Source organism: Oryzias latipes, chromosome 18, assembly GCF_002234675.1.
Source record: "Oryzias latipes chromosome 18, ASM223467v1".
Classification (NCBI taxonomy): domain Eukaryota; kingdom Metazoa; phylum Chordata; class Actinopteri; order Beloniformes; family Adrianichthyidae; genus Oryzias; species Oryzias latipes.
In genome coordinates this window covers 30307962-30334843 of record NC_019876.2, presented here as the reverse complement: position 1 = coordinate 30334843, position 26882 = coordinate 30307962, and the positions used below count along the sequence as shown (strand labels likewise).

The window sequence follows — 26882 nt, the reverse complement described above, 5'->3', positions numbered from 1 at the left end:
CCTTGCGACAAAGCCTTCTGGAGCAGCGGATTTCTTCAGTTATCCATGGAAAAGAGATTTTAGAAGAGGTCAAAATGGATTCACGGTGACTGTTAAAAGATTGCATAAAAGAATCCACATCATAAAAACTCTTAAAAGTTTTTATGAACACTTTGACCCAAGTGTTCTCAATCTGCTTACGCTTCCTGAGAAGCCGTGCATGTTTGGAGATTTCAGCATTCCTTCTGCTCAGATGGTCGTTCAGATAAGCAGCAGATCCCTTCAGATTCCTCCGTTGATTCATCAAAGCTAGCTTGTGTTTGTGATTCACAAACCTGATGAGGATCGCCGGTTTATCCGTCTCCGTTCTCCTGGGGAGCGGGTGGCAGGTCTCCATGGTATTGAAATCCAGGGAAATCCCTTTAGATGTGAGTAATGATTCCACTTGGTGTTCCAGAGTCTCTCCACCGCTCTCCGTTTCAGAGCTCCTAGCGCTATTAGCATTAGCAATGCTAACTCCAGCTGCATTTAGCTTTGCCCGAGGTTTGATCGGTACTCCAGTGAGAATGACATTATTCATCCTTACTTGTTGTTCCACATGGTCCAGTCTTGTTCCATAAAGGGATACAACGTAGCTTGGATGTCATCAAGAGACTTTTTAAGGTCTTCGTATTCCTGTTTTTTCTTAGGGGCCATGGTCACCTCTCTTTTTTTCGGAGAAAATCAACTTTTTTAGTCGTTTGAAAATAGTTGTATAGCCGCCGTGAGCCCACACGCGTCCCGCTGTAACCCCGGACCGGAACCGGTTTTATTAGAATTCTCTGTCGTTCTTTTCTAAAACCTCACAAGCCCTGAACATGTTTGAGGAGCTGAGGTCACTTCCTGCCTGGGGGGCCGTCTGCCCTCCTCAGACTGCTGCAGGCCTGAAGACTGTGGTTTAAAGGTCACTGCTGGAGGACCTGCCCCTCCACCCAGATTGATGAGAGGTGATGTTGGACAGAGAATGGATTCCTTTCAGATGCTGCTCACTCCTAAACTTAAAATCATTAAACATCATGTTCATCCGTCTATTTTCCGCTGAATCCCAGCACAGCCTGGGCTGAGCCAGAGCAGAGTCTGTCCCGGTTCTGTTCAGTTCAGCAGGAAATCTTCCAGAAGAACCTGATGTCTGTTCTGTCGTGTATGGATGTGGTTTGTTGAGTGTTGAGTGTGTTTGTGAAGTTGGATGGAAATGGGTTTGGATATGACCTTTGACACGCCCTCTGTGACCTTTGTTGTGACCTCTGTTGGGACCTCTGTTGTGACCTCTGCTGTGACCTCTGTTGTGACCTCTGCTGTGACCTCTGTAAACTCTGACATGACTTCTGCCATGACCTCTGCTGTGACCTCTGTTGTGACCTCTGTTGTGACCTCTGCTGTGACCTCTGCTGTGACCTCTGCTGTGACCTCTGTAAACTCTGACATGACTTCTGCCATGACCTCTGCTGTGACCTCTGTTGTGACCTCTGCTGTGACCTCTGCTGTGACCTTTGCCGTGACCTCTATTGTGACCTTTGTGACCTCTGTGGCCTGTGTTGAGCGTGGTTTTGTTGAGGTGCTCGTCTGCAGTGAAACTCCAGCGCTGTCGTTCCATCGTGTCTCGTCTTTCTGCCTCCTGGCGTTCTTTACCCCCTGACACCTTTTCAGTTTGTAACGCCGTCTTCCTCCTCCTCTTCCTCTCTGATCAGGAGCCTCAGTCCACAGTTATCCACAACCCGCCTGAAGGAAATAAGGTATAGAGCTGACTCCAGACTGAAGTTTAGCTGCAGTTTGTTCCATTTGTCTGAAACAGAAACGCTTTTGGAAACAAGGAGCTGCAGGTTCTTCTTGTTTTCAGCTGCTGCGTGTTGTTTTTGGCACACATGCAGACAGTGACATGTGTGTTGCTGCAGCCTCACTGTACATCACCGGCGGTTTGATGGTGTAGTGGTGTGCTCTCTCCATCCTGTCAAACCTTTGAATGTGGGAGCGCTGTTGCATGCTGCTCGGTGGTCTGCTGCAGACCCATGCAGGACAGAAGCAGTTCCAGGTCAAATCTGCCTGGACTAGGGATGGGTACCGTGCCCCGGTATTGAACCAGCCCCGGGGCCACATTCTTCAAGACCGCAGTATCGTTAAGATCTGACCTCAACGGTTCTGCCGTCGGTACTGGAGAAGTTACTTTTTCTTTTTTTTGTGTCCCACAAGCGTTATCTGTCATATTTAACTCACCAAGTCAGTCAATCTCCGTTAATTAACGATGATTTTAATTTCGGTATTCTCTTTGAAGCGGAGAGCTCTGTCTGTCTATTTGTGTGCAGGGGGGGCGGGGCTGTTGTTCAGAGAGTACGCGCCGCGTGCGCACACACACAGTCAGTGGCGCCCTAGACTAAGAACACCCGTTTCTGCGTAAAATTAATGAAGTTTGCATCAAGGAGCCCCCACCATCCTGTCACCTCGCTGCTACGATGAACGTTTGTTGCGCTGTTTGTGTAGAACACGCTGTAGCGGCGTGTTCTACACAAAACAAACAGGTAGAGAGGCGGGGCTTAGATTCACCGCTTATGACTCCAGACCCGTGACACACCATCAGCTGCTTTCTAATACTTAATAATAATTAATGACTAATGATAGTTGTCATCCGTAAAATTAATATAATTTATTGGGTTTACTGGATTTAAACAAAAATAAATAAATAGATGGAGTCTGCATCAAAGTGAATTTGTTTCCATCATCTCACTCAATCTTAACTCTGGTGTTTGACAGACAGAAAAGTCTATTCAAGGTTGTGGAAAATGGACAAAAGATCAAAGGAAACATCACGCTCATAAAGAATAAAAATAATTAGATTAAATAATTTAAATGAATATCCTGTCTGGAACATTCTCATGTATAAAGTAAAATGTTTTGTTAAAAAAAACAATGTTGTTGCATAATGAGGAAATGAAACACTTTATGTTCTTAATTTGTTATTTATTTATTTATTTATTTATTATTCGTCCACAAAAAGTATCGATAAGAGTACCGTTAAAATACCGGATCGATAAGCAGTATCGATAAGAGTAGTAGTACCGTTAAAACCTTAACGATACCCATCCCTAGCCTGGACGCATCTGCATGTCTGGATGCGGCGCATGCGCAGACATGCAGATCCCAGCTTTTGGAGTGGAAGGCATGCATGCGTGTGTCGATGCTTCCTCTGATCAATGCTACATGATGGTGTGGTGGTCCGTGCACTTCGTATGTTCATGTATGAGCCATAGGTATGTTGGGAGGCTTTTATTGTGAAAGGACTGCCATAGCATCCAGTCGATTCCCAGATTCATGTGGGAAGAAAGGCTCAGAATTCAGTTTTATGATGTTTTAGTGCTGGTGTTGAACACGGGCCCATGAGGTCACATGTTTCACATCAAGTCATGTGATTACAGGTGAACTACAGGTAACCACATGCTGATGTGTTTCTACTTCACTTTTGCACAAGTTTGACTTTTCTGATTTGGAACAAAACAAAAACTGTTCTGGCATTCAGATTGATTTCTTCCTATTTGGACTCTTTGTGTCTGTAAAGATGCGTTAGCTTCTTCTGCGATTAGCTTCTTCAGACATTTTTGTCTGAAGAAGCTAATCCTGCATCAAGTTACTTCCAGAGCAGAAGAGGTTCTGGTTTTGTGTTCCTCGTGTGATGACGCGCTCTCTGAAGTATGGCGTCTTCGTCTCATCCACATCTTTGGTTTTTGCAGGAGTCCAGTGAGAGCACCAACACCACCATCGAGGACGAGGACGTGAGAGGTAGGACGCCGTCAGGACGCCGTCCTCCTGCTGGAAGACACACGTCTTCTCCCCGATCCAAAGACTCCCGTCCATGCTTTGCATGTTTAGTTATAGTTACTAAATGGTTGGTTTGTGTTGAGCCGCACACGTCTGAGCCGCTTCCTGACGGGGTCGGAGCGTTCCATGGGGTCACAGCGTTGTGCTGGTTTCCTGCTGTGGCTCAGAGAACCCTGCAGCCCCCCCCCCCCACACACACACACCCACACGTGGGGGGGCTGCCCCCCACGTGTGGGTGTGTGGCGTTTTCTCTGCTCTCACATTTTACGGCATCCGTGATGTTTGTCTGTCATTTGTTTGACAGAACAATGTTGGACTTTAAAAATAATGACTTTAGGAGTTTAGCAGCAGCAATGTGTTACAGGGAGAGAGCTCCCCCTGGTGGTCAGAGGCTGTTATGACCGTTTGGATCTGCTGTGAACTCTGATTGTCTGAATGTGATTGGTGGATTTTTCACCTGATTTGCCAACAAGCCCCCCCCACTGTTGATTTAAGTATCAGAAAGGTTTTGATAAGCAGAGCTTCTGCAGAGCCGTCCGTCTGCATTTAACGGTTCTTCTTTTCTGTTAGGACTCGTGTGTGCATCAAGTGAAGTGGGCGGAGCCTCACTCTTCACTCACAGGAGTTTATTACGATCAAGTTTTAGAAAGCTGTCTCCACATCTTTAAAAAATTGAATGTTTCCATGCTGCAGCCGGGTCCAGTGAGCTTTTCCTGAGTGTTTAAGTACAGGAAACGCTCTGTGAAGCCAACCTGCTGATGACATGGGACTGCTTCGTCTGATGGTCCAGTCCTTCCTCTGAAATGAAGGTTTGCTCCTCCAGAGCGGCGCAGAGCAACAGGACGCTTGCTGACGGCGGAGGATTAGGTTAAGGTCACATGAGCAAAAGGTTTAGGGTTCAAACATGAACACGGTCAAAGCTTAAAGATGCTACATAGAACTACAGTCAGGACCATCAATATTTGGACGGAGACACATTTGTCCTAATTCCTGTACATTATCACAGTGAATTTGAAATAAATCCACTCAGATCCCATTGAAGTGCAGACTTTCAGCTTTTATTCCATGGGTTGAATAAAAAGATTACATAAAAATGTGAAAAACTAAAGCATTTTTAAACACAATCCCTGGAGCAGGACCTTGTGGTCTCTCAGGACCTGGTGGTCTCTCAGGACCTGGTGGTCTCTCAGGACCCGGTGGTCTCTCAGGACCCGGTGGTCTCTCAGGACCCGGTGGTCTCTCAGGACCTGTTGGTCTCTCAAGACCTAGTGGTCTCTCAGGACCTTGTGGTCTCTTAGGACCTGTTGGTCTCTCAAGACCTGGTGGTCTCTCAGGACCTGGTGGTCTCTCAGGACCTGGTGGTCTCTCAGGACCTGGCGGTCTCTCAGGACCTGCCGGTCTCTCAGGACCTGGTGGTCTCTCAGGACCCGTCGGTCTCTTAGATACTGGTGGTCTCTCAAGACCTAGTGGTCTCTCAGGACCTGGTGGTCTCTCAGGACCTGGTGGTCTCTCAGGACCCGTCTGTCTCTTAGATACTGGTGGTCTCTCAGGACCTGTTGGTCTCTCAAGACCTGGTGGTCTCTCAGGACCTGGTGGTCTCTCAGGACCCGTCGGTCTCTTAGATACTGGTGGTCTCTCAGGACCTGGTGGTCTCTCAGGACATGGTGGTCTCTCAGGACCTGGTGGTCTCTCAGGACCTGGTGGTCTCTCAGGACCCGGTGGTCTCTCAGGACCCGGTGGTCTCTCAGGACCCGTTGGTCTCTCAAGACCTAGTGGTCTCTCAGGACCTGGTGGTCTCTCAGGACCTGTTGGTCTCTCAAGACCTGGTGGTCTCTCAGGACCTGGTGGTCTCTCAGGACCTGGCGGTCTCTCAGGACCTGGCGGTCTCTCAGGACCTGGTGGTCTCTCAGGACCCATCGGTCTCTTAGATACTGGTGGTCTCTCAAGACCTAGTGGTCTCTCAGGACCTGGTGGTCTCTCAGGACCTGGTGGTCTCTCAGGACCCGTCTGTCTCTTAGATACTGGTGGTCTCTCAGGACCTGTTGGTCTCTCAAGACCTGGTGGTCTCTCAGGACCTGGTGGTCTCTCAGGACCCGTCGGTCTCTTAGATACTGGTGGTCTCTCAGGACCTGGTGGTCTCTCAGGACATGGTGGTCTCTCAGGACCTGGTGGTCTCTCAGGACCTGGTGGTCTCTCAGGACCCGGTGGTCTCTCAGGACCCGGTGGTCTCTCAGGACCTGGTGGTCTCTCAGGACCTGTTGGTCTCTCAAGACCTAGTGGTCTCTCAGGACCTGGTGGTCTCTCAGGACCTGTTGGTCTCTCAAGACCTGGTGGTCTCTCAGGACCTGGTGGTCTCTCAGGACCTGGCGGTCTCTCAGGACCTGGCGATCTCTCAGGACCTGGTGGTCTCTCAGGACCCGTCGGTCTCTTAGATACTGGTGGTCTCTCAAGACCTAGTGGTCTCTCAGGACCTGGTGGTCTCTCAGGACCTGGTGGTCTCTCAGGACCCGTCTGTCTCTTAGATACTGGTGGTCTCTCAGGACCTGTTGGTCTCTCAAGACCTGGTGGTCTCTCAGGACCTGGTGGTCTCTCAGGACCCGTCGGTCTCTTAGATACTGGTGGTCTCTCAGGACCTGGTGGTCTCTCAGGACATGGTGGTCTCTCAGGACCTGGTGGTCTCTCAGGACCTGGTGGTCTCTCAGGACCTGGTGGTCTCTCAAGACCTTGTGGTCTCTCAGGACCTGGTGGTCTCTCAGGACCTGGTGGTCTCTCAGGACCTGGCGGTCTCTCAGGACCTGGTGGTCTCTCAGGACCCGTCGGTCTCTTAGATACTGGTGGTCTCTCAAGACCTAGTGGTCTCTCAGGACCTGGTGGTCTCTCAGGACCTGGTGGTCTCTCAGGACCTGGTGGTCTCTCAGGACCCGTCTGTCTCTTAGATACTGGTGGTCTCTCAGGACCTGTTGGTCTCTCAAGACCTGGTGGTCTCTCAGGACCTGGTGGTCTCTCAGGACCCGTCGGTCTCTTAGATACTGGTGGTCTCTCAGGACCTGGTGGTCTCTCAGGACATGGTGGTCTCTCAGGACCTGGTGGTCTCTCAGGACCTGGTGGTCTCTCAGGACATGGTGGTATCTCAGGTCTCTGTTAGAGTTCACTTAGCGGGGAACAGTTCTGCCTCCTCTGAGGGTAAAACCTCTCCCCGTTGTTGCCCTGATGGTGGGTGGAGCTGCTCTCTTCGTGGTTTGGGACTGTTTTTGGTTCGTCGTGTGGACGCACGACTTTAGTTGCCTCTCCTGTCTCCACAGCCCGCAAGCAGGAGATCATCAAAGTGACGGAGCAGCTGATCGAGGCCATCAACAACGGAGACTTTGAGGCCTACACGTTAGTTTGACCCGATCCGTTCTGCAGACCGCAGGAGGTTTGTTCTCAGGCTGATCCGTCTGGGTTTCCTCTTCCAGGAAGATCTGTGATCCCGGCCTGACGTCCTTTGAGCCTGAAGCTTTGGGGAACCTGGTGGAGGGAACGGATTTCCACCGCTTCTACTTTGAAAACGGTAAACTTCCTCCAGGGTCACGGCTGCTCATGAAAAGGGTCTCCACACGCATCAAGTACATAAAGACTTTAATGTGTGGGCGGGGCATAAACAGGATCTAAAGGGGGAGGAGCTTCTTTGCTCTAGTGCAAGTTAAGCAAAAAGCTGTAAAAGGAAGCAGAGTAAGGTTAACGTACAGAACTCCTTTTTTCTGACGTGGTCAGTTATCAAAGCCTCATTTTAACAAATCAGAACTGTGAATTTAGTTTTTTAATCTTCTGCAAAGACGGATTTCTCAAAGTTCTGTCGGATCAAACTGAAAATCTCTTCAAAATTCAACTTCATGCTTAAAGAAATACAGTAAAACTGAGGAAGAGCTGGAGGTTCTGGTGGTCTGTGCCGAAACATCCACCGTAACGGTCGGCTGATGAAACAAACCCATTTGGACTCAGTTTAGTTCTTCCTTAACCTCCTTTTAAATGAAATAATCAGCAAAACGCTAGAAATATTGACCTCAGACAATGACTTATGCCACACCTGTCCTGATGACATCCCATCATGCCTGGACTGCAGGCATGACTTCCTGTCTAGACTTTTTCTGCTAAAATGTCCTCAAATTCTCCTCAACTGGTCTGAAAGATCTTCAGATGTGACCCCGTGTCCTGTCTTTACAGCCCCCCCTAAGGGGAAGCAGCCCATTCACACCATCCTGCTCAACCCCCACGTGCACCTCATCGGTGACGACGCCGCCTGCATCGCCTACATCCGCCTGACGCAGTACATCGACGGCGGCGGCCTGCCTCGCACCACGCAGTCCGAGGAGACCCGCATCTGGCACCGCCGGGACAGCAAGTGGCAGAACATCCACTTCCACCGCTCAGGATCCCCCACCGTTCCCGCCAAGTAGGTGGCCGTCCCGCCGTCTGGGTCACGGAAGCTCCTGTTCCGTCACGGAACTGTCCTGAGTCGGCATTTCAGCTGAAACTCTGCAAATCTTGTTTTCCAGGTGAGACGACGATCTGGAGACGCCCAACAGCAGTCAGCCGACCCCGCCCCCATGTCCTGAACCAGACCCCATGTCCCAAACCGGCCCCCATGTCCTGAACCAGCCCTGTGTCCCAAACCGGCTCCCATGTCCCAAACCGGGCCCATGTCCCAAACAGGCCCCCATGTCCTAAACCGGCCCCCATGTCCCAAACCGGGCCCATGTCCCATACAGGCCCCCGTGTCCCAAACCGGCCCCTGTGTCCCAAACCGGCCCCATGTCCATAACTGGCCCCCGTGTCCCAAACCGGGCCCATGTCCCAAACCAGCCCCCATGTTCAAAACTGGCCCCCATGTCCCAAACCGGCCCCCATGTCCCAAACCGGGCCCATGTCCCAAACTGGCCCCCATGTTCCAAACTGGCCCCCATGTCCTAAACAGGCCCCCATGTCCCAAACTGGCCCCAATGTCCCAAACTGGCCCCCATGTCCTAAACACGCCCCCATGTCCTGAACCAGCCCTGTGTCCCAAACCAGCCCCCATGTCCCAAACCGGCCCCCAAGTCCCAAACCGGCCCCCATGTCCCAAACCGGCCCCCATGTCCCAAACTGGCCCCCATGTCCTAAACCGGCCCCCATGTCCTAAACAGGCCCCCATGTCCCAAACTGGCCCCAATGTCCCAAACTGGCCCCCATGTCCCAAACTGGCCCCCATGTCCCAAACCGGCCCCCATGTCCCAAACCGGCCCCCATGTCCCAAACCGGGCCCATGTCCCAAACCGCGCCCATGTCCCAAACCGGCCCCCATGTCCCAAACTGGCCCCCATGTCCCAAACCGGCCCCCATGTCCCAAACTGGCCCCCATGTCCCAAACCGCGCCCATGTCCCAAACCGGCCCCCATGTCCCAAACTGGCCCCCATGTCCCAAACCGGCCCCCATGTCCCAAACCGGCCCCCATGTCCCAAACTGGCCCCCATGTCCTAAACCGGCCCCCATGTCCCAAACCGGGCCCATGTCCCAAACTGGCCTCCATGTCCTAAACCGGCCCCCATGTCCCAAACCGGGCCCATGTCCCATACAGGCCCCCGTGTCCCAAACCGGCCCCTGTGTCCCAAACCGGCCCCCATGTCCATAACTGGCCCCTGTGTCCCAAACCGGGCCCATGTCCCAAACCGGCCCCCATGTTCAAAACTGGCCCCCATGTCCCAAACCGGCTCCCATGTCCCAAACCGGCTCCCATGTCCCAAACCGGGCCCATGTCCCAAACTGGCCCCCATGTTCCAAACTGGCCCCCATGTCACAAACTGGCCCCAATGTCCCAAACTGGCCCCCATGTCCTAAACACGCCCCCATGTCCTGAACCAGCCCTGTGTCCCAAACCAGCCCCCATGTCCCAAACCGGCCCCCAAGTCCCAAACCGGGCCCATGTTCCAAACCGGGCCCATGTCCCAAACTGGCCCCCATGTCCCAAACCGGCCCCCATGTCCCAAACCGGCCCCCATGTCCCAAACCGGGCCCATGTCCCAAACCGCGCCCATGTCCCAAACCGGCCCCCATGTCCCAAACTGGCCCCCATGTCCCAAACCGGCCCCCATGTCCAAAACTGGCCCCCATGTCCCAAACTGGCCCCCATGTCCTAAACAGGCCCCCATGTCCCAAACCGGCCCCCATGTCCAAAACTGGCCCCCATGTCCCAAACTGGCCCCCATGTCCTAAACAGGCCCCCATGTCCTGAACCAGCCCTGTGTCCCAAACCAGCCCTGTGTCCCAAACCGGCCCACATGTCCTAAATTGTCCCCCGTGTCCCAAACCAGCCCCCCCTCTGTTTGTTTCAACCCCCCTGCTGCTGGACTGAAGCTTCCTGTGGATGCAGTCCGATGTGGAACATGGCTGTACTCCTCTCAGCTTTGGGGTTCCTTTCTCCTTCTTCCTTTCTGTCACTCGGTCATGTATGTAATGGAGGTCACGTGATCCGGTTCTGATCCAATCCCACCTGCAGGTCTGGATCAGCACAGAGACCTAAAGGTTTCTTTTCTCCAGGGCAACTCCAGCCCCCCCAGCTGTTAGGTTTTCCTTCAGTTTGGGTTTAGGACCTTTTTTTCTTTTTACGAGTCGCTGAGATCCAGTTTAGGAGCTGAAAGCGTTCCTCACAGATGATCCTCAAAGGGACCAAAACGGAGCAGACGGATGCTTGGAACCAGACGTGTGGATTTGGTTCTTTGTGGTCGTTTCCCTCCAAGCTCAGCGCTGCTGCTCAAAGTGGGACCAAAGGTCATCTTAGCGTGCCGAGGCGCCGTCAGAAACCTTCCTCTGTCAGAAATGCTGTCTGGTTCAGAGCTCTGCTGTTTCTGCTGATGTAGGAATGTTTGCTCTTCATTTCCTTGTTTTAGAAGCGTTCATTCTTTTCACTGCCAGCTCCATCTGCTGGGATTTTTATCAGTTTAGAAAAAAAAGAGCATTTGTGGTGCAGCTGGACCTCCATGAGTGGCGGTGAGCGGCGAGCGGCAAAACAGAACCCCCCGTGTGAGAAGAAGGGGTCCTGCGGCTGTCCAGCGACCGTCCCTTCAGACGGTTATGGGAAGATGAGGGGAATTTCCTGTTTTCAATTTATGCTGTGATGTTTTGATGCTTGCCCCTCCCCCTTTCTTGTGACTCCTCCCACACATGTAGCCAGTGTTTCCTGGTTCTACCTGCAGGATGACCTCGTCACTTTTGTTCTTCTGGGTTTAGTTCTGTTTCCTCTAGAGGCTTCCAGTGATGGGGGGGGGGGGTTCCAACGTCACGTTTGAGGGGGCAGACGGTCACATGGTCTTTTACTGTCACCTTGTAATTTTCTCTGAGACGACTGCGTTTAATGATGGGACGAAGCACATGTATGTTAAAGGAGGTCTTGAATAAAAGAGTCATGGGTGCCAAACCATCAAGCGTGTCTTCACTGGAACGTGTCAAACGTTTGGGTCATCCATGTGACGCCAGAGAAAGATCCTCGTTCTGTCTTTGCAGCTGAGGAAGAACGCCACGACTCATCGCATGGCAGCAGCAGTTTAGAACACGGCTGAGCCGTCATGGAGACATGCACAGTCACAAAAGCATCCATGAGGACCCAGATCCACACGTGTGTTCTCCCACATGACTTACATGCCTTTTGTTCCTTTGAGCATCTCCTCTAAAATGCTTGTTTCATCCTCATAACTATACATCATATGCTGAGATGGTTATTGACCTGGTGGGAAGTTCAAGTTGAAGAATAAAGAAAACTTTCTTGCAAATACTTGTGGATATCAATAAATGTCTACGATGATTTGTTACTAAATTACATAACTAACTAATATTTAGTAAATAAATATTAGTTATTTATTTGAGCTCTGGATAAAGAAAATCAAAGGAGTCGTTAGAAAAAGTCTGATTTATTCTTTCTTTTTAACTTGTCCATCAGCTGAGCAGACAGATGAGAGCTGAAAGCCTCTGGTGTTGGACATACGGTATAATAATCCTAGAATCCAGAACTCAGCCAGTCACAGCAATAAGTCAACCAAACTGAATCTATCTGTCACTCTGAAATGTTCAATCACTTTCAAACAAATCATTTCTTATTCATGACTTTATTTTAGATCACAATCTTAACCCCCCCTTTTTAACTTCACAAACCAGGACAGAAAAAAAGGTCGGGGGGGTGGGACAACTGCAGTTTTATCTGCAGGTATTGGTTCTAGAGACACTATGTTTATTAAATATTCTTCTTTGAATATCAGTATTATAGTATTTAATAATCCCGTCGTGTTGTGTTTGATCGTGTTCAGACCTCCTAAATATAATTCATCTTTTATTTCTGCTTTCCTCAGTATACATGGATTTTAGAAAAAATGATGGTTCTTGGTGATTTTAACGTACACGCTGATGATCCTTCAGAGATGTTTGTCCGTGACGTTTTAACAGTTATGGATTATGTTCAGCATGTGAAGGTTCCCACCCACAACAGAGGTCACACTCTGGATCTGATGCTTACTCACGGCCTGAAGGCCTCAGTCACCTCTGTTGTGGATGTGGGCATTTCTGATCATTCATGTCTGTTTTTAAGGAGCATGACTGCAGAATGGAGAAGCTCCCTCAGAGAACCATTAGAGGGCGCCGTCTACATCCTGAAGTGGCTGCAAACTTGATCTCACATTTGGAAAATCAGCAACCAACTCTTTCATATCCATCTATAAACTTAGCATTTCCATAATAAACTCACCACAATTCTGCCCCATTAAAACTACAAACAGTTAAGGAGAAAGCTCCGCCTCCTTGGAGAACTGAAGACATTAGGAAACTCAAAAGAATGACAAGAAGGGCAGAACGGCACTGGCAGAAAACAAAACTCACAATACATCACATTTTTAGAAACAAGCTAATAATTTTTTCTTAATAGAAATGTTTCTCAAAGTTCATCGCAGAAAATCAGTCAAAGCCAAAAATCTTTGCTACAATTGATAAAATAGGCAAGGCAAGGCAAGTTTATTTGTATAGCACAATTCGTACACAAAGTAATTCAAGGTGCTTCACAAAACAGAAAAATGCATTAAAATCACAATACATCATAGAAATAATCAACGTAAAATTTACTTTAAAAGAAAAGAAAAAAAAGAAGAAGAAAAAAAAATAATAATAATTGAAAATTGATTTAAAAATAAAGGAAGGAAAGGAAAGAAAAGTGCAGATAGGACCTTTCAGTCATATACACGGCTAAACAGAAATGTTTTAAGTCTAGATTTGAACATGAACACAGAAGAGGCCTGTCTTACGCCTTCAGGGAGGCTGTTCCAGATTTTAGCTGCAGAATATTGAAACGCTGATTCCCCTTGTTTAGTTCTGACTCTGGGAATCAACAGGAGGCCGGCCCCTGAGGTCCTCAGAGTACGAGATGGTTCATATGGCACTAACATGTCAGAGATGTACTTTGGTGCTCGGCCATGGAGAGACTTGTACACAAGCAGAGCTGCTTTGAAGTCTATTCTTTGAGGTACAGGGAGCCAGTGCAAAGACCTGAGCACAGGACTAATGTGATCATACTTCCTGGTTCTGGTCAGGACTCGAGCAGCAGCATTCTGGATGTACTGAAGCTGTTTTACAGCTCGTTTGGACAGGCCGGTGAGCAGGCCGTTACAGTAGTCTAACCTGCTGGAGACAAATGCATGGATAAGTATCTCCAGGTCTCGCTTTGAGATTATGTTTTTGATTTTGGCAATGTTTTTCAGGTGGTAAAATGCCGCTGATGTTATTGACTTGATATGGCTGTTAAAGTTCAGGTCAGAGTCCATGATTACCCCTAGATTTCTGACTTGATTTGAGGGTTTAAGAGACAGAGAATGAAGGTAGCTGCTGACACTTTCTCTTTGTTTCTGTGGGCCAAAAACAATAACTTCGGTCTTGTTTGAGTTTAGCTGGAGAAAGTTGTCCTGCATCCACGCGCTGATCTGTTGGAGGCAGTGGTTGAGTGAATCCACCGGCCCATATTCACCTGTTGTCAGTGACACATAGATCTGAGTATCATCTGCATAGTTGTGATAAGATATGTTATTACTGCGTATTAACTGCCCTAGTGGCAGCATGTAGAGGTTGAACAGAAGGGGTCCCAGGATCGATCCCTGGGGCACACCACAATTCAAGCCCATGTAGTCTGAGACACAACTCCCAATTTCAACAAAATATTTCCTGTCTTCTAGATAAGACTTGAGCCAACTTAGGGGCAGATCCAGAGATGCCAACCCAGTCTTGGAGTCTGTGCAAAAGGATCCCATGATCAACAGTATCAAAGGCAGCGCTCAGGTCTAGCAGGATTAAGACAGAGACTTTTCCATCATCAGTGTTCAGGCGGATGTCGTTGGTTACCTTGATAAGAGCAGTTTCTGTGCTATGATGGGGTCTAAAACCTGACTGGAAAACATCAAATGAATTGTTTAATAAGAGAAAGTCAGTGAGCTGTTGGTAGACAACTTTTTCAAGGACTTTTCCTAAAAATGGCAGATTAGAGATAGGTCTGTAATTATTCAGTACAGTGGGATCAAGACCGCTCTTTTTCAGGAGGGGTTTAATGACTGCAGTTTTTAAGGCCTCTGGAAATATTCCAGATTGAAGAGACATGTTAACTATTTGAGTAATTGATGGCAACACACTGTTCAAGACAGACTTTAGAAATCTAGTGGGTAACACATCAAGGCAGCATGTAGACGGGCTCAGACGGGTGATGGTCTCTTGGACAGTTTGGTCAGTGACAGGTACAAAGTGAGTCAGCTTAGAGTGAGTAGGTGGCCGTTCGATAGTTATATGTGTTGTGGAGTTGATGGCTTTTTTAATGCCCTGAACCTTGTCATTGAAAAATACAGCAAACTCATTACATTTAGGTGTACAAACCAATTCTATTGGTAGCTAGGTTGGAGGGTTAGTTAATCTGTTAACTGTTGTGAACAGGACACGAGAGTTGCTGCTGCAACTTCCAAAGATTTCAGAGAAGTACCTTTCCCTTGTTCTGCATAAGATCTGGTTGTAAGCGTACAACTCCGCCTTATATATTCCATAATGAACCTGGAGTTTTGACTTGCGCCAGTTTCGCTCAGCTCTGCGGCACTGTTGTTTCTGTGCCCTGACTAGATCATCGTTCCTCCAGGGAGCTTTCTGTCTATGTTTTATCAATTTAACCTTCATAGGGGCAATGGCATCCAGAACATTCAAGATGCTAGAAGTAACAGAATTCAGCATTTCATCAACATTGGCACCAGAGACGTTTTCAGGGTTTATCATTTCTACAAACTGTGCCCCAGTGCTCTCATTTATTTGTCTCCTTTGGACAACTGCAGGGCCAGGCGGTGGTTTGGGAGCAACAGACAGGTCAAAGAATACACAATCAATACATCAATCCAACCTCTGACCACCGTCCACCTTTAGCAGTAAAACCTGTGAGGAGTTTGAAGTCCACTTCACCACTAAGATAGATGACATTAGATCATCTATCCTACAGGGGAGGGATCAACGACCCCGTGATGACCTTTCTACTGTACGTCCTATCGGTGAGAAAACGCTCAACAGTTTTGTCTTGATTGATGCTGCAGCGCCACGACAAGTGATGAAAACACAGAAAAGCTTGTTTTTACTCAACTGAATGATTTTATTAATGAAAATAACATTTTAGAAAAGTTTCAGTCTGGTTTTAAATCTCATCACTCAACAGAGATGGCACTTGTCAGGGTCTTAAATGATCTCAGGTCACATGCTGACATGAAGAAAGTATCTGTTTTAGTCTGACTGGACCTGAGTTCAGCCTTTGACACAGTGGACCACTCTGTCCTTTTAAACAGACTTCATGACACGGTTGGAATTACTGGGACAGCTTTTAGTTGGTTGAATCCTACCTCACAGATGGAGATTTCCTTGTTTGGGAATCTTTCAGGTTATCTCTCTGCATGAATGAATGTAAGGGACTCTCAGAAGGAAGAGGACATGGTGGCCATCTGATTATTTAATGCTATATTAAAATCACCTACTGTTATAATAACGGCATTATTTAAACCATAAATTATATCATTTTCAGTCAAAGAAAGGAGCTCAACATTTTCCAGTTTGGAGTTGTATCCGTATCTGTTAATAAAGATGTTACTGAATATTATCAGAAACACAGAATGACCCTGACTGTCACAGTCGCTCAGAAGAATGTGTCTAACTGTGAGAGTTCCAGCTGACCACCATAAACATCTTCACCCCATTGAGATTTCCAGAAGTTTCTATCATTACTGCTAGAATGTGACTCTTGAAAGACAAAAAGGTCACTTTTCAATTGTTTAGTGAAACAGCGCTTTACCTTTTATGGCATTTCTTGATCCGCTGACATTTAAAGAGCCTAAAGATAAAGAAAGGATTTAAAAATAAAAAGGAAAGAGAGAAATAAATCTGAGTAAATAGGAGTGTGTTGTTACTTTCAACCTAAATGTCACATAGAACAGGAAAAAAGAAATATTTTAAAAATCCTTCACGCCACTTTAGGGATTTGATTTTAATATACCAGAGAAAAGAGCATCTGTGTCTCACAATCAGAACCAACCTGGTTAATAGATGAACAGAAACCTGGTAGAACATCTCAATGTAGTTAACTGTGAACACGGCTTCATGAAATGAATGGCAGTGAGATCAGAGCAAAATGTGTTTTCCTGGAGACTTTAGCAGCAAAAAGCAGCTCAGGATGCAGTTATTTCTGTGGGTCTGAGTCTCAGGAAGACCCACTTTTCTTCATCACATTTCACTCCAACTCTGGAATGGAGACCAAAGAATCAGGAGGTTTTTATTGTCATCACATGATCAGAAACAGAGACATGAAAACACAAATCTACAATCCAAAGTTGTCAAATGAAGCAGGAAGAACACAAAGTTGTAAATGTTCTTCTTTCCACAAACACAATCTTCTCCTTCAGCTTCTTCTCTTGGTGTTTCTGTGGAGAACAAACCAGAGAAAGTCTGGGATGGTGACCTCACTGATTCCATTTGTGTTGCAGCTTCCTTCAGTTCCCATGACAACAACACAAAAACATTGGAATCCCAAAGTTCAAAGAAACCACCAGAAAACAGATTGGACTCCCAAAAGTTTGACATTCATGTTCCAAAATGTCTCCAATCCACATTCTAGAGATTTTCATTTCTCTCCATTTCTGACTCCAAACATGACTCCACAGAATCTGAACAGTTCAAACGTTTAGTTCTAGATGATCCAAAGCAGAGAAATCACTGAAAACAAACATTTCACTTGTTTCAGGAACTACTTCACTTTACACAACTCTGCTGTGTCTCCAACATAACCAACAATCAGTCCAGCATGGAGCGTCTGAGTGAAAGTGGTCTGGACTCTGTGGAGGAGAGTCATGCTTTCAGAGACGCTGTAGAAGGACAGAACACCTGCTCTGTGATCCAGGTACACTCCTACTCTGGAGGGAACACGAGCTGAGATGGAGGTTCTTATGTTGTTGTGGACAAATGAGAACAAGTCTGGCTGACAATATAATGACCAAGACTTATCATTTAAACCAAATCCACTTTCACTTCCAGATCTGCTGATGTTCTTGTATGCGACTGCTACACCAACATATTCTCCTCTCCTCTCTACCTCCCAGTAACAACGTCCAGTCAGACTCTCTCTACTCAGAACCTGAAACCAATCAGTAAATCTGTCTGGATGATCAGAATCAGACTGAGGTTCTTCCATCGCTGTCACCTTTCTGTTCTCCTCTGACAGTAACAGATGTCTGTGTGCTGTGTTTGGATCCAGTGTGATTTGACGTGAATATCTGAGGAAGTCAGCTCTGCTCTTTGGTTCTGGTTCTGGTTCTGACAGTAAAACGTCCACATGAGAGACTGTCAGTGAGATGTTTGTCCATTCCTCTCTCAGAATGTCCTGCAGTTCGTCTCTGAGCTCTGACACAGCTGCTGTCACATCCTCAAAGTATGTCAGAGGACGGACATGGATGCTGGCTGAGGGGGTGGACTCACTGAGTGGGGGCAGTGAGGGGTAGTTGAGCAGAAAGTGGCTGTGATCCTCTGTGAGCCAGAGCTGCTTCAGCTCAGCGTCTCTCCTCTTCAGCTCAGCCATGTCCTGCTCCAGCTCCTCCTGAAGACCTTTGACTCGCCTCACTTCAGTTTGCTGCTGGGATCTGATCTGCTGCTCCACATCACGGCTTCTTTTCTGGAGGAGACGGATCATCTGAGTGAAGATCTTCTCACTGTCCTTCACTGTTTGATCAGCAGAGTGATTGATGGCCTCCACCTCCCGTTGAAGCAGCTTCACCTCCTTCTCTCTGTCCTGGATTCTCTGCTGGATTTGTTGCTGACTCTCCTCCAGCTCTCTCTTCTTCTCAGTCCTTTCTGCTGCAGCTGAGACTGTGTCGTGGCCTCTGTGTTCTTCCACAGAGCAGAGATAACAGATGCTCTTCTGATCAGTGCGACAGAACATCTTCATCACCTCATCATGACGGGAGCAGATGTTCTCCTGCAGCTTCTTGGAGGGTTCCACCAGCTTGTGTTTCTTCAATGCAGCTGCTTTCAGATGAGGCTGAAGGTGTTCCTCACAGTAAGAGGCCGGACAGCTCAAGCAGGACTTGATGGCTTTCAGTTTTCTTCCAGTGCAGACGTCACAGACCACATCTTCAGGTCCAGCATAGCAGAGACCAGCAGGAGCAGCTTGGAGTCCGGTCTTCTTCAGCTGCTCCACTAAAGCTGCTAACATGACATTTTTCCCCAGAACAGGCCTCGGTGTGAAGGTCTTCCTGCACTGAGGACAGCTGGGGACTTTCTCCTCTGCATCCCACAATCCTTGAAGACACTTCATGCAGTAGCTGTGTCCACAGGGAATAGTCACCGGATCCTTCAGCAGATCCAGACAGATGGAACAGCAGAAGCTTTCTTCATCCAGATCCTTCCTGTTCATTTTGCTGCAGAGTTCCAGTTGAAGAAGCTGCAGTTCTTTCTGCTGAAGGTTTCCTCACAGCTTGTTTCCCTTCCAGACTCTGAACTTTCAAAGGTTTTGTCATCAGGAGGAGGGATTTCAGGACCAGAGTCCAGGACAGTCTGGGATTTTCCATAAGATTTACTGCAACTCAGAAACATTTAATGGTTTTACTGTCAGTCAAAGATCCTGAAAGAGACAAAGTCCAGAGTTCTTCGTGGTTATCATCAAATGTTGTGTTTTAGCAACAACAGTCAGAAGTTCTTTAGAATGAATTTAAGACAGATCCACCTTGAACACTAAATATTAGTAATTTATTTGAGCTCTGGATAAAGAAAATCAAAGGAGTCGTTAGAAAAAGTCTGATTTATTCTTGACGTTTGTCCGGTTTATGACTTCATGAATGAACTGATCCCAAACGGTAAATCAACTTTGGAACTTTTTATTTGAAACCACGGCTGACATTAAATCAAGAAGACTGTAAATCTGGAGGAAGACTTTTTTAATCTTAACTTTTTTATTATTGTAAAAATCCCAAAACTCTTGACATTGGGGTTGACAGCAGTAAGTTGGGACTGGAGGACGACACGTCACGGTAGAAATGGCGTTCAGGTGCGGCGTTGCAGCTCGTGGTGTCTAATGTTACACGAGTCTCTGTCATGACAGATTCCAGATTTTGGAAAATATTCCTGTTTTTGCCCGGCAACTGGTCAGTGACCCGCCCTGGAATGGGGGGGGTCGCCTGTGGTGCAGCGGTAGGCAGTTGACCCTGACCGGAAGATTGCAGGTTCCAGTCCTGCCTTGCCCCCCCACATGACGACGCCTCCATGAGCAAGACACTGACACCCCCCCCTACCCCGTCTCTGGTTGTCATAGGGTGAAGCCGCCGTCGCTGTGTTCAGACGCCGGACCGGAACACAGTCCTGCAGTGTGAAAAGGGTGGGTGTTGATGTGCGTGGCCCCCCCGTAAACAAAGAGTCATGGCGCTTTGGTTCCACATGAACAGCTTTCTTCTTCATTCCACGCTGCAGCTGCTTTTCCTCGTTGGGTTTTTGTGCTAACTTGATGGAATCAAACCTGCAGACGTCTCTGCTCTGGTCATGTGACCACATTTCTGAGTGTTTCCAATCAAACCACCGGCGGCGTCTGGATGTCACACTGGAATTTTATTCTTTTATTAAATCACACTGAACGGACACCAAACCCTTCCTCACAGCCAGCTTTCAGAAAAAACACGCTGCAACTGAGCAGGAAGACTTTACCACACAGTCAACTACCCACAATCCTCAGCTGGACTGTCCACGGGTCACCGACGGCTGGAAACAAAGGATGGATGGGAATCGTATGAGGAAGTGAAGAAGATCTGTTCAACCCAAACAAAACGTGGAAAAACAAAAATCAGAGACGGGTTATATTTGATCTCAACAAATACTGTGAGCACACGGACCGGACCGGACTGGACCGGACTGGACCAGACCAGACTAGACCAGACCAGACCGGACCGGACCGGACCACAGCTCCAACACATCACCTTCTACTACAAGTGTGGTTAAACACACAACCTAAGCAGACGCCTTTCATGGATTCAAACTCCCATAGAAACGTCTTCATGTGTGAAAAAACGACGGTGTTCAAATCCCTCACCTGCACTCAGAAGGAGGGGTGAGCTACTTCACTACAGTAAAGGTTCTTTCTGGTTCCTCAGGAGACCTAGTTGGACTTTAGTGGTTTACAAGGCAGAAAAAATGTATCACAGTCCACTTTGAAAGACAAATGTGTTCCATTTTTACAGCTACCCGGGCAGAGAACCTTCCCATGATCTCATCTCTCCAGTGGTTGCTATGGTGACCGGGGAGGAGCCCCTGATGAGTTTCTAGTTTGGTGTTTGGAAGTGATTTGAGTGTTTGTGACTTTGCTGTTGGCCTTTGAAATGTAAGTAAAGGTTTTTGTGAGCGATGCTGCCACCTAGTGGTGGTTTTTGGTAGGTATGAGCTGCCGTCCTGCTAAAGGAAGCTGCTGATGCGGGAACGCCGCTTTGGTGAAGCTCTGGACGCGCTCAGGCGGCCTCCAGCTTTTATGCGGTTCTTAAAGCATTTGCAGACACAAAGATCCAGCAGTGCGGACCTCTGGAAGGCTTCATGGACGTGCACACGCGTGGAAACTGAGGTGAAAAGGTCAGACACACCGTATTTACACATGCAGAGGCGGCAGCACCGACACAATGATGTGAAGGACACGGGTCCATCATCTACATCAAATCACACTTTCATGTCTCTGGTGGGTCTGTCGGTCTTCCTGCAGCTAGGTTGGTGCAGGAACAGCAACATCAGGTGGGCTAATAAGTTAAATGCCCCCCCCACTATCCAGTCCCAGCATTTCTCTCTATGTACAAACTTTACAAGCAAGAAGGAGCTCATGCAGAAGGCAAAGGAAGCTGCTTTTCCATGAGATTCATGTCTTTGTCCCAAACGCCAGGATCAACAGATGCTTTCTTTGGTCACCGTCCGAGCAGCTGAAGAGTCTTTGCTGAAGAATTTCTGCTTTTGTTTCTCTTTCATCCAGAAGTAAAGACAACGGTGTGGTTGTAATGATCAGTCAGACCAGAAGGGGGAGTCTTTCTGGTCTATTAGGATCAGAGGAGCCGGATTTCAGGAAAGGACCAGTAGGAGAAGCTGTTCAGTCTGTCCCCTCCTCCTCCTCCTCCTCCCGGCGCTCTTCATCGTCCTCCTGTGCGTCCTGACAGTAGCGTCGCAGCAGCGTGTTCAGGTGCTGCTGCAGGGCGTCCGGCTCCAGGGCCTCTGGGGTGTCTTCCAGGCGTTCCAGGTGCAGGTGCGTCCCGTGTGCGTCCCTCACCACCGTCCTCTTCTGGGTGTGAGACTTATGCATCCGGCTTCTGCAGGGACACAAGAACAGGACGTGTCACGTGGGACAAGAACTCTGAAACCGACATCAGAAAAACACACAACCACTTCACAGCACAACGATTGAATGAACCCTGATCTGATTGGCTGCTTGGATGCATCTACAGCAGGTCGTAGTGAGGCAGCGATTGGCTAAGGGCTCTTTCAAAAAAGAGACTCCTTTGGACAGAAGCAGAGCTGCTGACGTCTGACTGGAAGGTTGCAGGTTTGCTTCCTGCTGTGTCCATGTGTCAGAACTGTGACGTTGGGCTTCTGTCCACCATCAGTGTCAGAACTCGGCACCTTTGGGTGCACAGGCCTGTCAAAAGCCCTTCAGGCCTCCAGTTGGGGCAGAAAAGGGCAGGGAAGCGCCTGTTCCAAAGAATCTACTGTCTGTCAGTCATCTGGTGGACTCCAACCGTCTTCAGCAGCACCCCCTGACCCCCCCAGGATTTCAGCTCCCACCTCTTCCTACTTTCTCCAAACACAATTCTCCATGACGATGACATCACTACCAAAGACTTCATTTCCTGTCTGGACAGCTTTGACCCCCCCCAACCACCAAAGGACATATCTGCCCCCTCCCGTCCACTGTCAGCCGTTCATGAATATTTCATCCACTGGAAACAGAGAAGGGGCGGGGCAGGGCGACTTTGGCCCCGCCCATTTGTAGCTGGCGTGTCACAGTTCACCTCAGTTTGAATGAAGAAATACTAAAGAAAAACTTCATGACTGTCGTCCATCATGAGAAAATGTGAGAAACAGCAGAAACCCAGTTTTGATTGGAGTCACGACGGATCGGAATCGTTTTGATTCATGAAGAAAATGAGAAAGTCAAACATGACTGAAAATGGAAACAGTCAGACATGACGGGGTCGTCTCATCTATGCTCTCACTACTCTCTCTCTGTGTTTTGGACTCAGCCAGGTTCTGGTTCAGAACCTGCTGCTCGGGTTCTGGTCAGAGCGGGTGAAAGGACCCCCCCCTTCTGTCTGCCTGTGGATTCTTCTCTTGGTTTTGGAGCAGTGGTGGACCGCCGTGCCTCTCTGAGCCTGTCTCTCCGTACCCCCCCAACCCGGCGCCTCGGGTCAGCCGGTCAGCTTCTCCTGGAGGTACCAAGAGGAAGCTCAGGGGGGGGGTTTCAGTCTGTTTCTAAAAAGCTCTGCTCTGCTGCTGTTTGATGGTTTCTGACGGTCATCCTTTGACCTGTAAACATTTCCTTGTTTGGCGTTTGAAGACGTCAGATCAATGAAAAAAGCTGACGGATTGATGACATTGACAGACGCCTTGCTTCAGAGCTCCTCAGCAGCAGGCGTGTTTAAAGCCTGCGGCCTGTCGGCCATCCACGGCCTCAGGGCGTTCATGAAACGCCGTGCAGGTTCCAACGGCGGACAGAAGAAAGGCTCCAAACCGACAGCACCAAGGCCCAGAACTCCCTGAAGCTGCTAAAGACCAGCAGGAAGAAAAGCCAAGCGTTTGAGAGGAGGGGCTTCAAACTCTGGAGGAGAAAGGGAAATCAAGCCACGCCTTCAAAGCTTTTCACTCCATGCAGGCCGACCTTTTGAGCACCGAGCCGTCGCTCTGGACGCTCTCGTTCTCTAGCACATGAGGCAGAAGAACCTTCCCCAAGCCTCCAGCATAACCCAAAGCCTGCATCGGACAGAAGGAGGCAGGAGACACAGATTAGGAGGAAGAGAGGACCAGCAGCTTCACCTTTGACCTTTAGGCCTGTTCTGACCCTGAGCTTTAGGCAGCATCCGCATTCATGCAGACCCACTGACCTTCTGGAAGTCCTCTCTTGCAGAAGGAAGATCTGCAGACAGTAGGGGGTCTCCGCTCTGCTTCTCCGTCCTCTCCCCTCTCACCACCGTCGTCTTGATGACCTTGCTGACCTTTCGGCCCTGGACAGGCTCCGCCTCAAACTCCGATGCTTTGGCTGAGCCACAGGTCAGCTGGAAGACATTCAGGAACCACTTGGATCATTTGATAATCTCTTCAGTGTCGTGTAAATAGTAGAATCATAACCAACAGACAGAGTTCAGATCTGTTACAGAAACCAATAAACAGAAATGAAGAAATCCTGTTGAAACTCTTGACTCTGCAGGGTCGGAGGTTTTCATACTCGCGGTGTTGTTTGTCGGTGATCATGTTTTACCTCTACCCTTGTTTTTTTTACAGTGCATCGAGTTCTGCACCCTGATTGGCTGTAGAAGGATCAACCTTCTCTGTGCCACGTCTGCATTCAGTTCACAGATTTACATTGTCAGATCTTTGTTTCCTATCAGATTCTATCTTCTTCCTGGTTTCCCTTCAGGGTCTCCTCAGCCAATCAGCTTCCTCCGTCTGTCCTCTGCATCTTCTACCAGCAGCTACCTTCATGTCTTCCTCCTCTCCTCTTTGGTCCTCTGGTCCTCTGACAGCCTTAGACTCAGCATCCCTCACTCTGCTGTAGGATAAAGACGTTGGCCTGCTGTGGTGCAGCGGACATGCACTGGACGTGAACAAGTCCCCGGTATGAAACCAGGTTCACACACTATGTAGCATCAGATCCACTGGTGACTCAGACACTCTGTGACTGCTGCCTTCAGTATCAGGACTAGTTTGTCAAAGTCCAAACTTCTATCCTTTGTAGTCTTTGTCAGAGGACTCTGTGGGTCTTTGGGGGTGGGGTGGTGGGGTGGGGTGGGGTGGGGGGGGTTCCCTCTGCTGTGAATTTCAGGATCAACTCCAGAAAGGTTTAAGGGGTGAAAACAGACAACGGAGCAGCTTTCACCTCCTTTTGCTCTCCTTTACTGTGGATCACTGTCCTCTTCACCACCCGGGACAAAGCGTCTCCCTCCTCCATCTGCAGCGCCTCCTGCTGGGAGCCCTCCATGGTCACTTCCTGCGTCTCCAGGCCGTCCGGGGATACGTACTTACGGATCACCTTCCGTGTGATCTGACAGGAGAAAACGAAGAAGGGTTTTGTCTGGAGAGCTTCGGCCTCATGAGGAAAAACGAGGAGGGAGGGACGCCAACGTCGGCGCTGAGGCTTACCTTCTTGACGACCATGTTGCCGTGTTCGTCCGTGTACTTCTCCTCTGTGACGGTCTGTGGTGGAATGTCTGGCAGGTCATCCCCCTGAAATTCACATGGAATGAAGGATCAGACCTCTGATGTTCTCTCAAAGGACTCCGTCAGGATGAAGACCGCCTATCTGTCTTAGTGTCAAAAGCTCCGAGTGGATCTGAAGCCTGCTGGTTTGTAACAGAACCAAAGTGTTCCATCCACATGCTGCTTCCCTCTCTGTCATTTCTGTACCCGTTCTAAACTCTTTACAAAGATGAGGCTGAAGAGGCAAAAGGTAAAGACAGAAGGGAAAAGAAAGAAATGAATTGGTGGAGTTCAGAAACGGTCCTTTCTTCTTCTTAAGTGTTTAAAAATGTCCAAACTCATTTTGTCATTCCTGGTGATATTAGTGATGAGCGACTATTCTCAAAGGATGTTTGGCTGCAGTAAAACAGGTCACGTCAGAGCATCAAAGTGCAGTTTTCTAACAGACTGTCCTGCCAAAAGTCTTAGCTGGACATCCACAGACTCCTAAGAACATGTTGAACGTGACATCCACGCTGCAGGCCGAGTCACTGACGGCGGCTGACACGGCCTTCATCCTCTGCTGCAGTTTAGTCGTGCTCTTCCTCGGCCGACTGGCTCGTCCGTGTCTTCGTGGACAGTAAAAGTCATCTCTCTGTTCTCTCATGGCTTCTAATGGTCCTTAGCCGCTCAGAGTTCCTTCAGATGGGACTGAAGGCGCCAGCCTCTCAAAGCTCCCATCAAGCATTTGGGGCTCTGGAGACGCAGAAAGTTACTGACTTCTGTCAGGATTTCAACTGCTGAACCCGCCCAGTCCAGCTTTCACATAGTTATTCCACAGACACGTATGGAACATATATGACCTGCTGCACAGGCAGCATCCAACCACAACATCAGCCTGGAACACGTAAAACTCACGAGAGCAGCTTCTCCTTCTCTGTTCAGTCTGTGACCTACAGGTACGACTTGACACGCCTGTGATAGTGGACGTAATGAGAGCACAGTGGCCCAGTGGGACAGTGTCCACCCCAAGGCTGGCAGGTTTTAGACTTAACCCCATAATCATTCCGACGGGAGATGGATGAGGGAGAAAATACCTTTGGCAGTATAAACAACATTTTCCCAGAAGTGCATCTTTACTTTTTGCTCTGAGGAGGTGTGGTTAATCTGGAGGGAATCTAAGGAGCCACAAACTAAAGCATGCCAGTCACTCTGCCTCCACAGCTGGAGTTTTACCTGAATAATTACTCTGCGACGGACCACCCTGGTGGTCAGCACTTCCTCCTCTGAGCTGTCAGACAACAGCTCTTCTGCTATCTCCTGGGAGACGGCACACAACCAAGATGGGAACAAAATATTCCACATTGACCTCTGACCCACACTGAGACTCCTGCATGCAGCTTTTCTCTTGACCTCACTTTCATGTTTGAATATTTTACAAACTCATCTGCCAGTGTTTAGTGAGAAGGCATCAAAATCCAATTATACAACCTAAAGTGATGTGAGATCAAGAGAACACAAAGTAAAGGAACACAACAGTAAGAAGAACAAAGACACGCATGCTGAAATCACAGCCAGTGTGTCAAATATTTGGGGATCCTGCAATCAAAAGGGACCATTTGGTAAAAGAAGACGAGCAAAATTCTAGTACCTAAAGAGGAAATGACTGATTTATTTTTCTATCAGATAATGTCTTTTTGTTCATGTAACCCTTGGTCTATCCTAGGCACTTTACCATTGGGAGTGGGGTCATCTAGACCCACTAGACAGTGCACTGAACCTTTTTTCTGGTCTGGTTTCTTGGACTGAGGATGACTGTCTGTCTTTCATCCGGCTGGCCCTTGGATTAGTGTGGATCAACCGGATACTCAGGCTTTAAAAAATCCTCCAAGAATCAGAGAATATTTCACTCACAGCTGGGAATGACAACATGCTTGACTCAAGATTTAGTAAAGAAAACGTTGCTGTTAAAATCTTCTAGAGATATTTAGAAATCTTGTCAGTACTTTGAAACAGAGGAACTTACACAGCAGCCACAACACTACAGACTTTAGTTTTAAGCTTCCAATATTCCAGGCTTTCCTTTGAAGTTTAAGGGCTCATGCAGAAA

General features: G+C 48.3%; 4 protein-coding genes across 40 annotated transcripts in view; 2 read left to right on the top strand and 2 right to left on the bottom strand.

Annotated features, from left to right (window-relative positions):
- LOC101172229 (calcium/calmodulin-dependent protein kinase type II delta 1 chain) overlaps positions 1 to 11272 on the top strand; it is an 81708-nt gene extending 70436 nt beyond the window's left edge. For 2 of the 5 annotated variants that reach the window (XM_023965797.1, XM_023965799.1), the window contains 6 exons: positions 1707 to 1751; positions 3738 to 3786; positions 7128 to 7203; positions 7281 to 7375; positions 8029 to 8257; positions 8361 to 11272. In XM_023965797.1, the coding sequence (XP_023821565.1) occupies positions 1707 to 1751; positions 3738 to 3786; positions 7128 to 7203; positions 7281 to 7375; positions 8029 to 8257; positions 8361 to 8364 (498 nt within the window). In that variant the 3' untranslated portion in view covers positions 8365 to 11272. Of the gene's footprint in view, positions 1 to 1706; positions 1752 to 3737; positions 3787 to 7127; positions 7204 to 7280; positions 7376 to 8028; positions 8262 to 8360 lie in introns of those variants that run through there. The other 3 variants (XM_023965800.1, XM_023965798.1, XM_023965801.1) reach the window with 3 other exon arrangements.
- On the top strand, positions 8505 to 9473 carry LOC111949244 (extensin-like). Its single transcript, XM_023965956.1, has one exon. It carries the CDS (start codon positions 8505 to 8507, stop codon positions 9471 to 9473), a length of 969 nt encoding a protein of 322 aa, XP_023821724.1.
- A 5352-nt stretch (positions 11273 to 16624) lies between the features above and the next one.
- On the bottom strand, positions 16625 to 19128 carry LOC101161697 (tripartite motif-containing protein 16-like). Its single transcript, XM_023949075.1, has one exon. It carries the CDS (start codon positions 18780 to 18782, stop codon positions 17121 to 17123), a length of 1662 nt encoding a protein of 553 aa, XP_023804843.1. The 5' UTR covers positions 18783 to 19128; the 3' UTR covers positions 16625 to 17120.
- A 98-nt stretch (positions 19129 to 19226) lies between these two features.
- Positions 19227 to 26882, bottom strand: part of ank2 (ankyrin 2) — a 182276-nt gene continuing 174620 nt past the window's right edge. For 21 of the 33 annotated variants that reach the window (XM_023949052.1, XM_023949054.1, XM_023949058.1 and 18 more), the window contains 5 exons: positions 24737 to 24820; positions 24474 to 24638; positions 23482 to 23652; positions 23259 to 23350; positions 19948 to 21693 (listed from right to left, as the gene is read on the bottom strand). In XM_023949052.1, the coding sequence (XP_023804820.1) occupies positions 21477 to 21693; positions 23259 to 23350; positions 23482 to 23652; positions 24474 to 24638; positions 24737 to 24820 (729 nt within the window). In that variant the 3' untranslated portion in view covers positions 19948 to 21476. Of the gene's footprint in view, positions 21694 to 23258; positions 23351 to 23481; positions 23653 to 24473; positions 24639 to 24736; positions 24821 to 26008; positions 26093 to 26882 lie in introns of all 33 variants that reach the window. The other 12 variants (XM_023949064.1, XM_023949065.1, XM_023949066.1 and 9 more) reach the window with 4 other exon arrangements.

Excerpts from the sequence above, each read along its gene's own strand:
- LOC111949244 (XM_023965956.1), top strand. The coding sequence starts at position 8,505 with ATGTCCCAAACAGGCCCCCATGTCCTAAACCGGCCCCCATGTCCCAAA.
- LOC101161697 (XM_023949075.1), bottom strand. The coding sequence starts at position 18,782 with ATGAACAGGAAGGATCTGGATGAAGAAAGCTTCTGCTGTTCCATCTGT.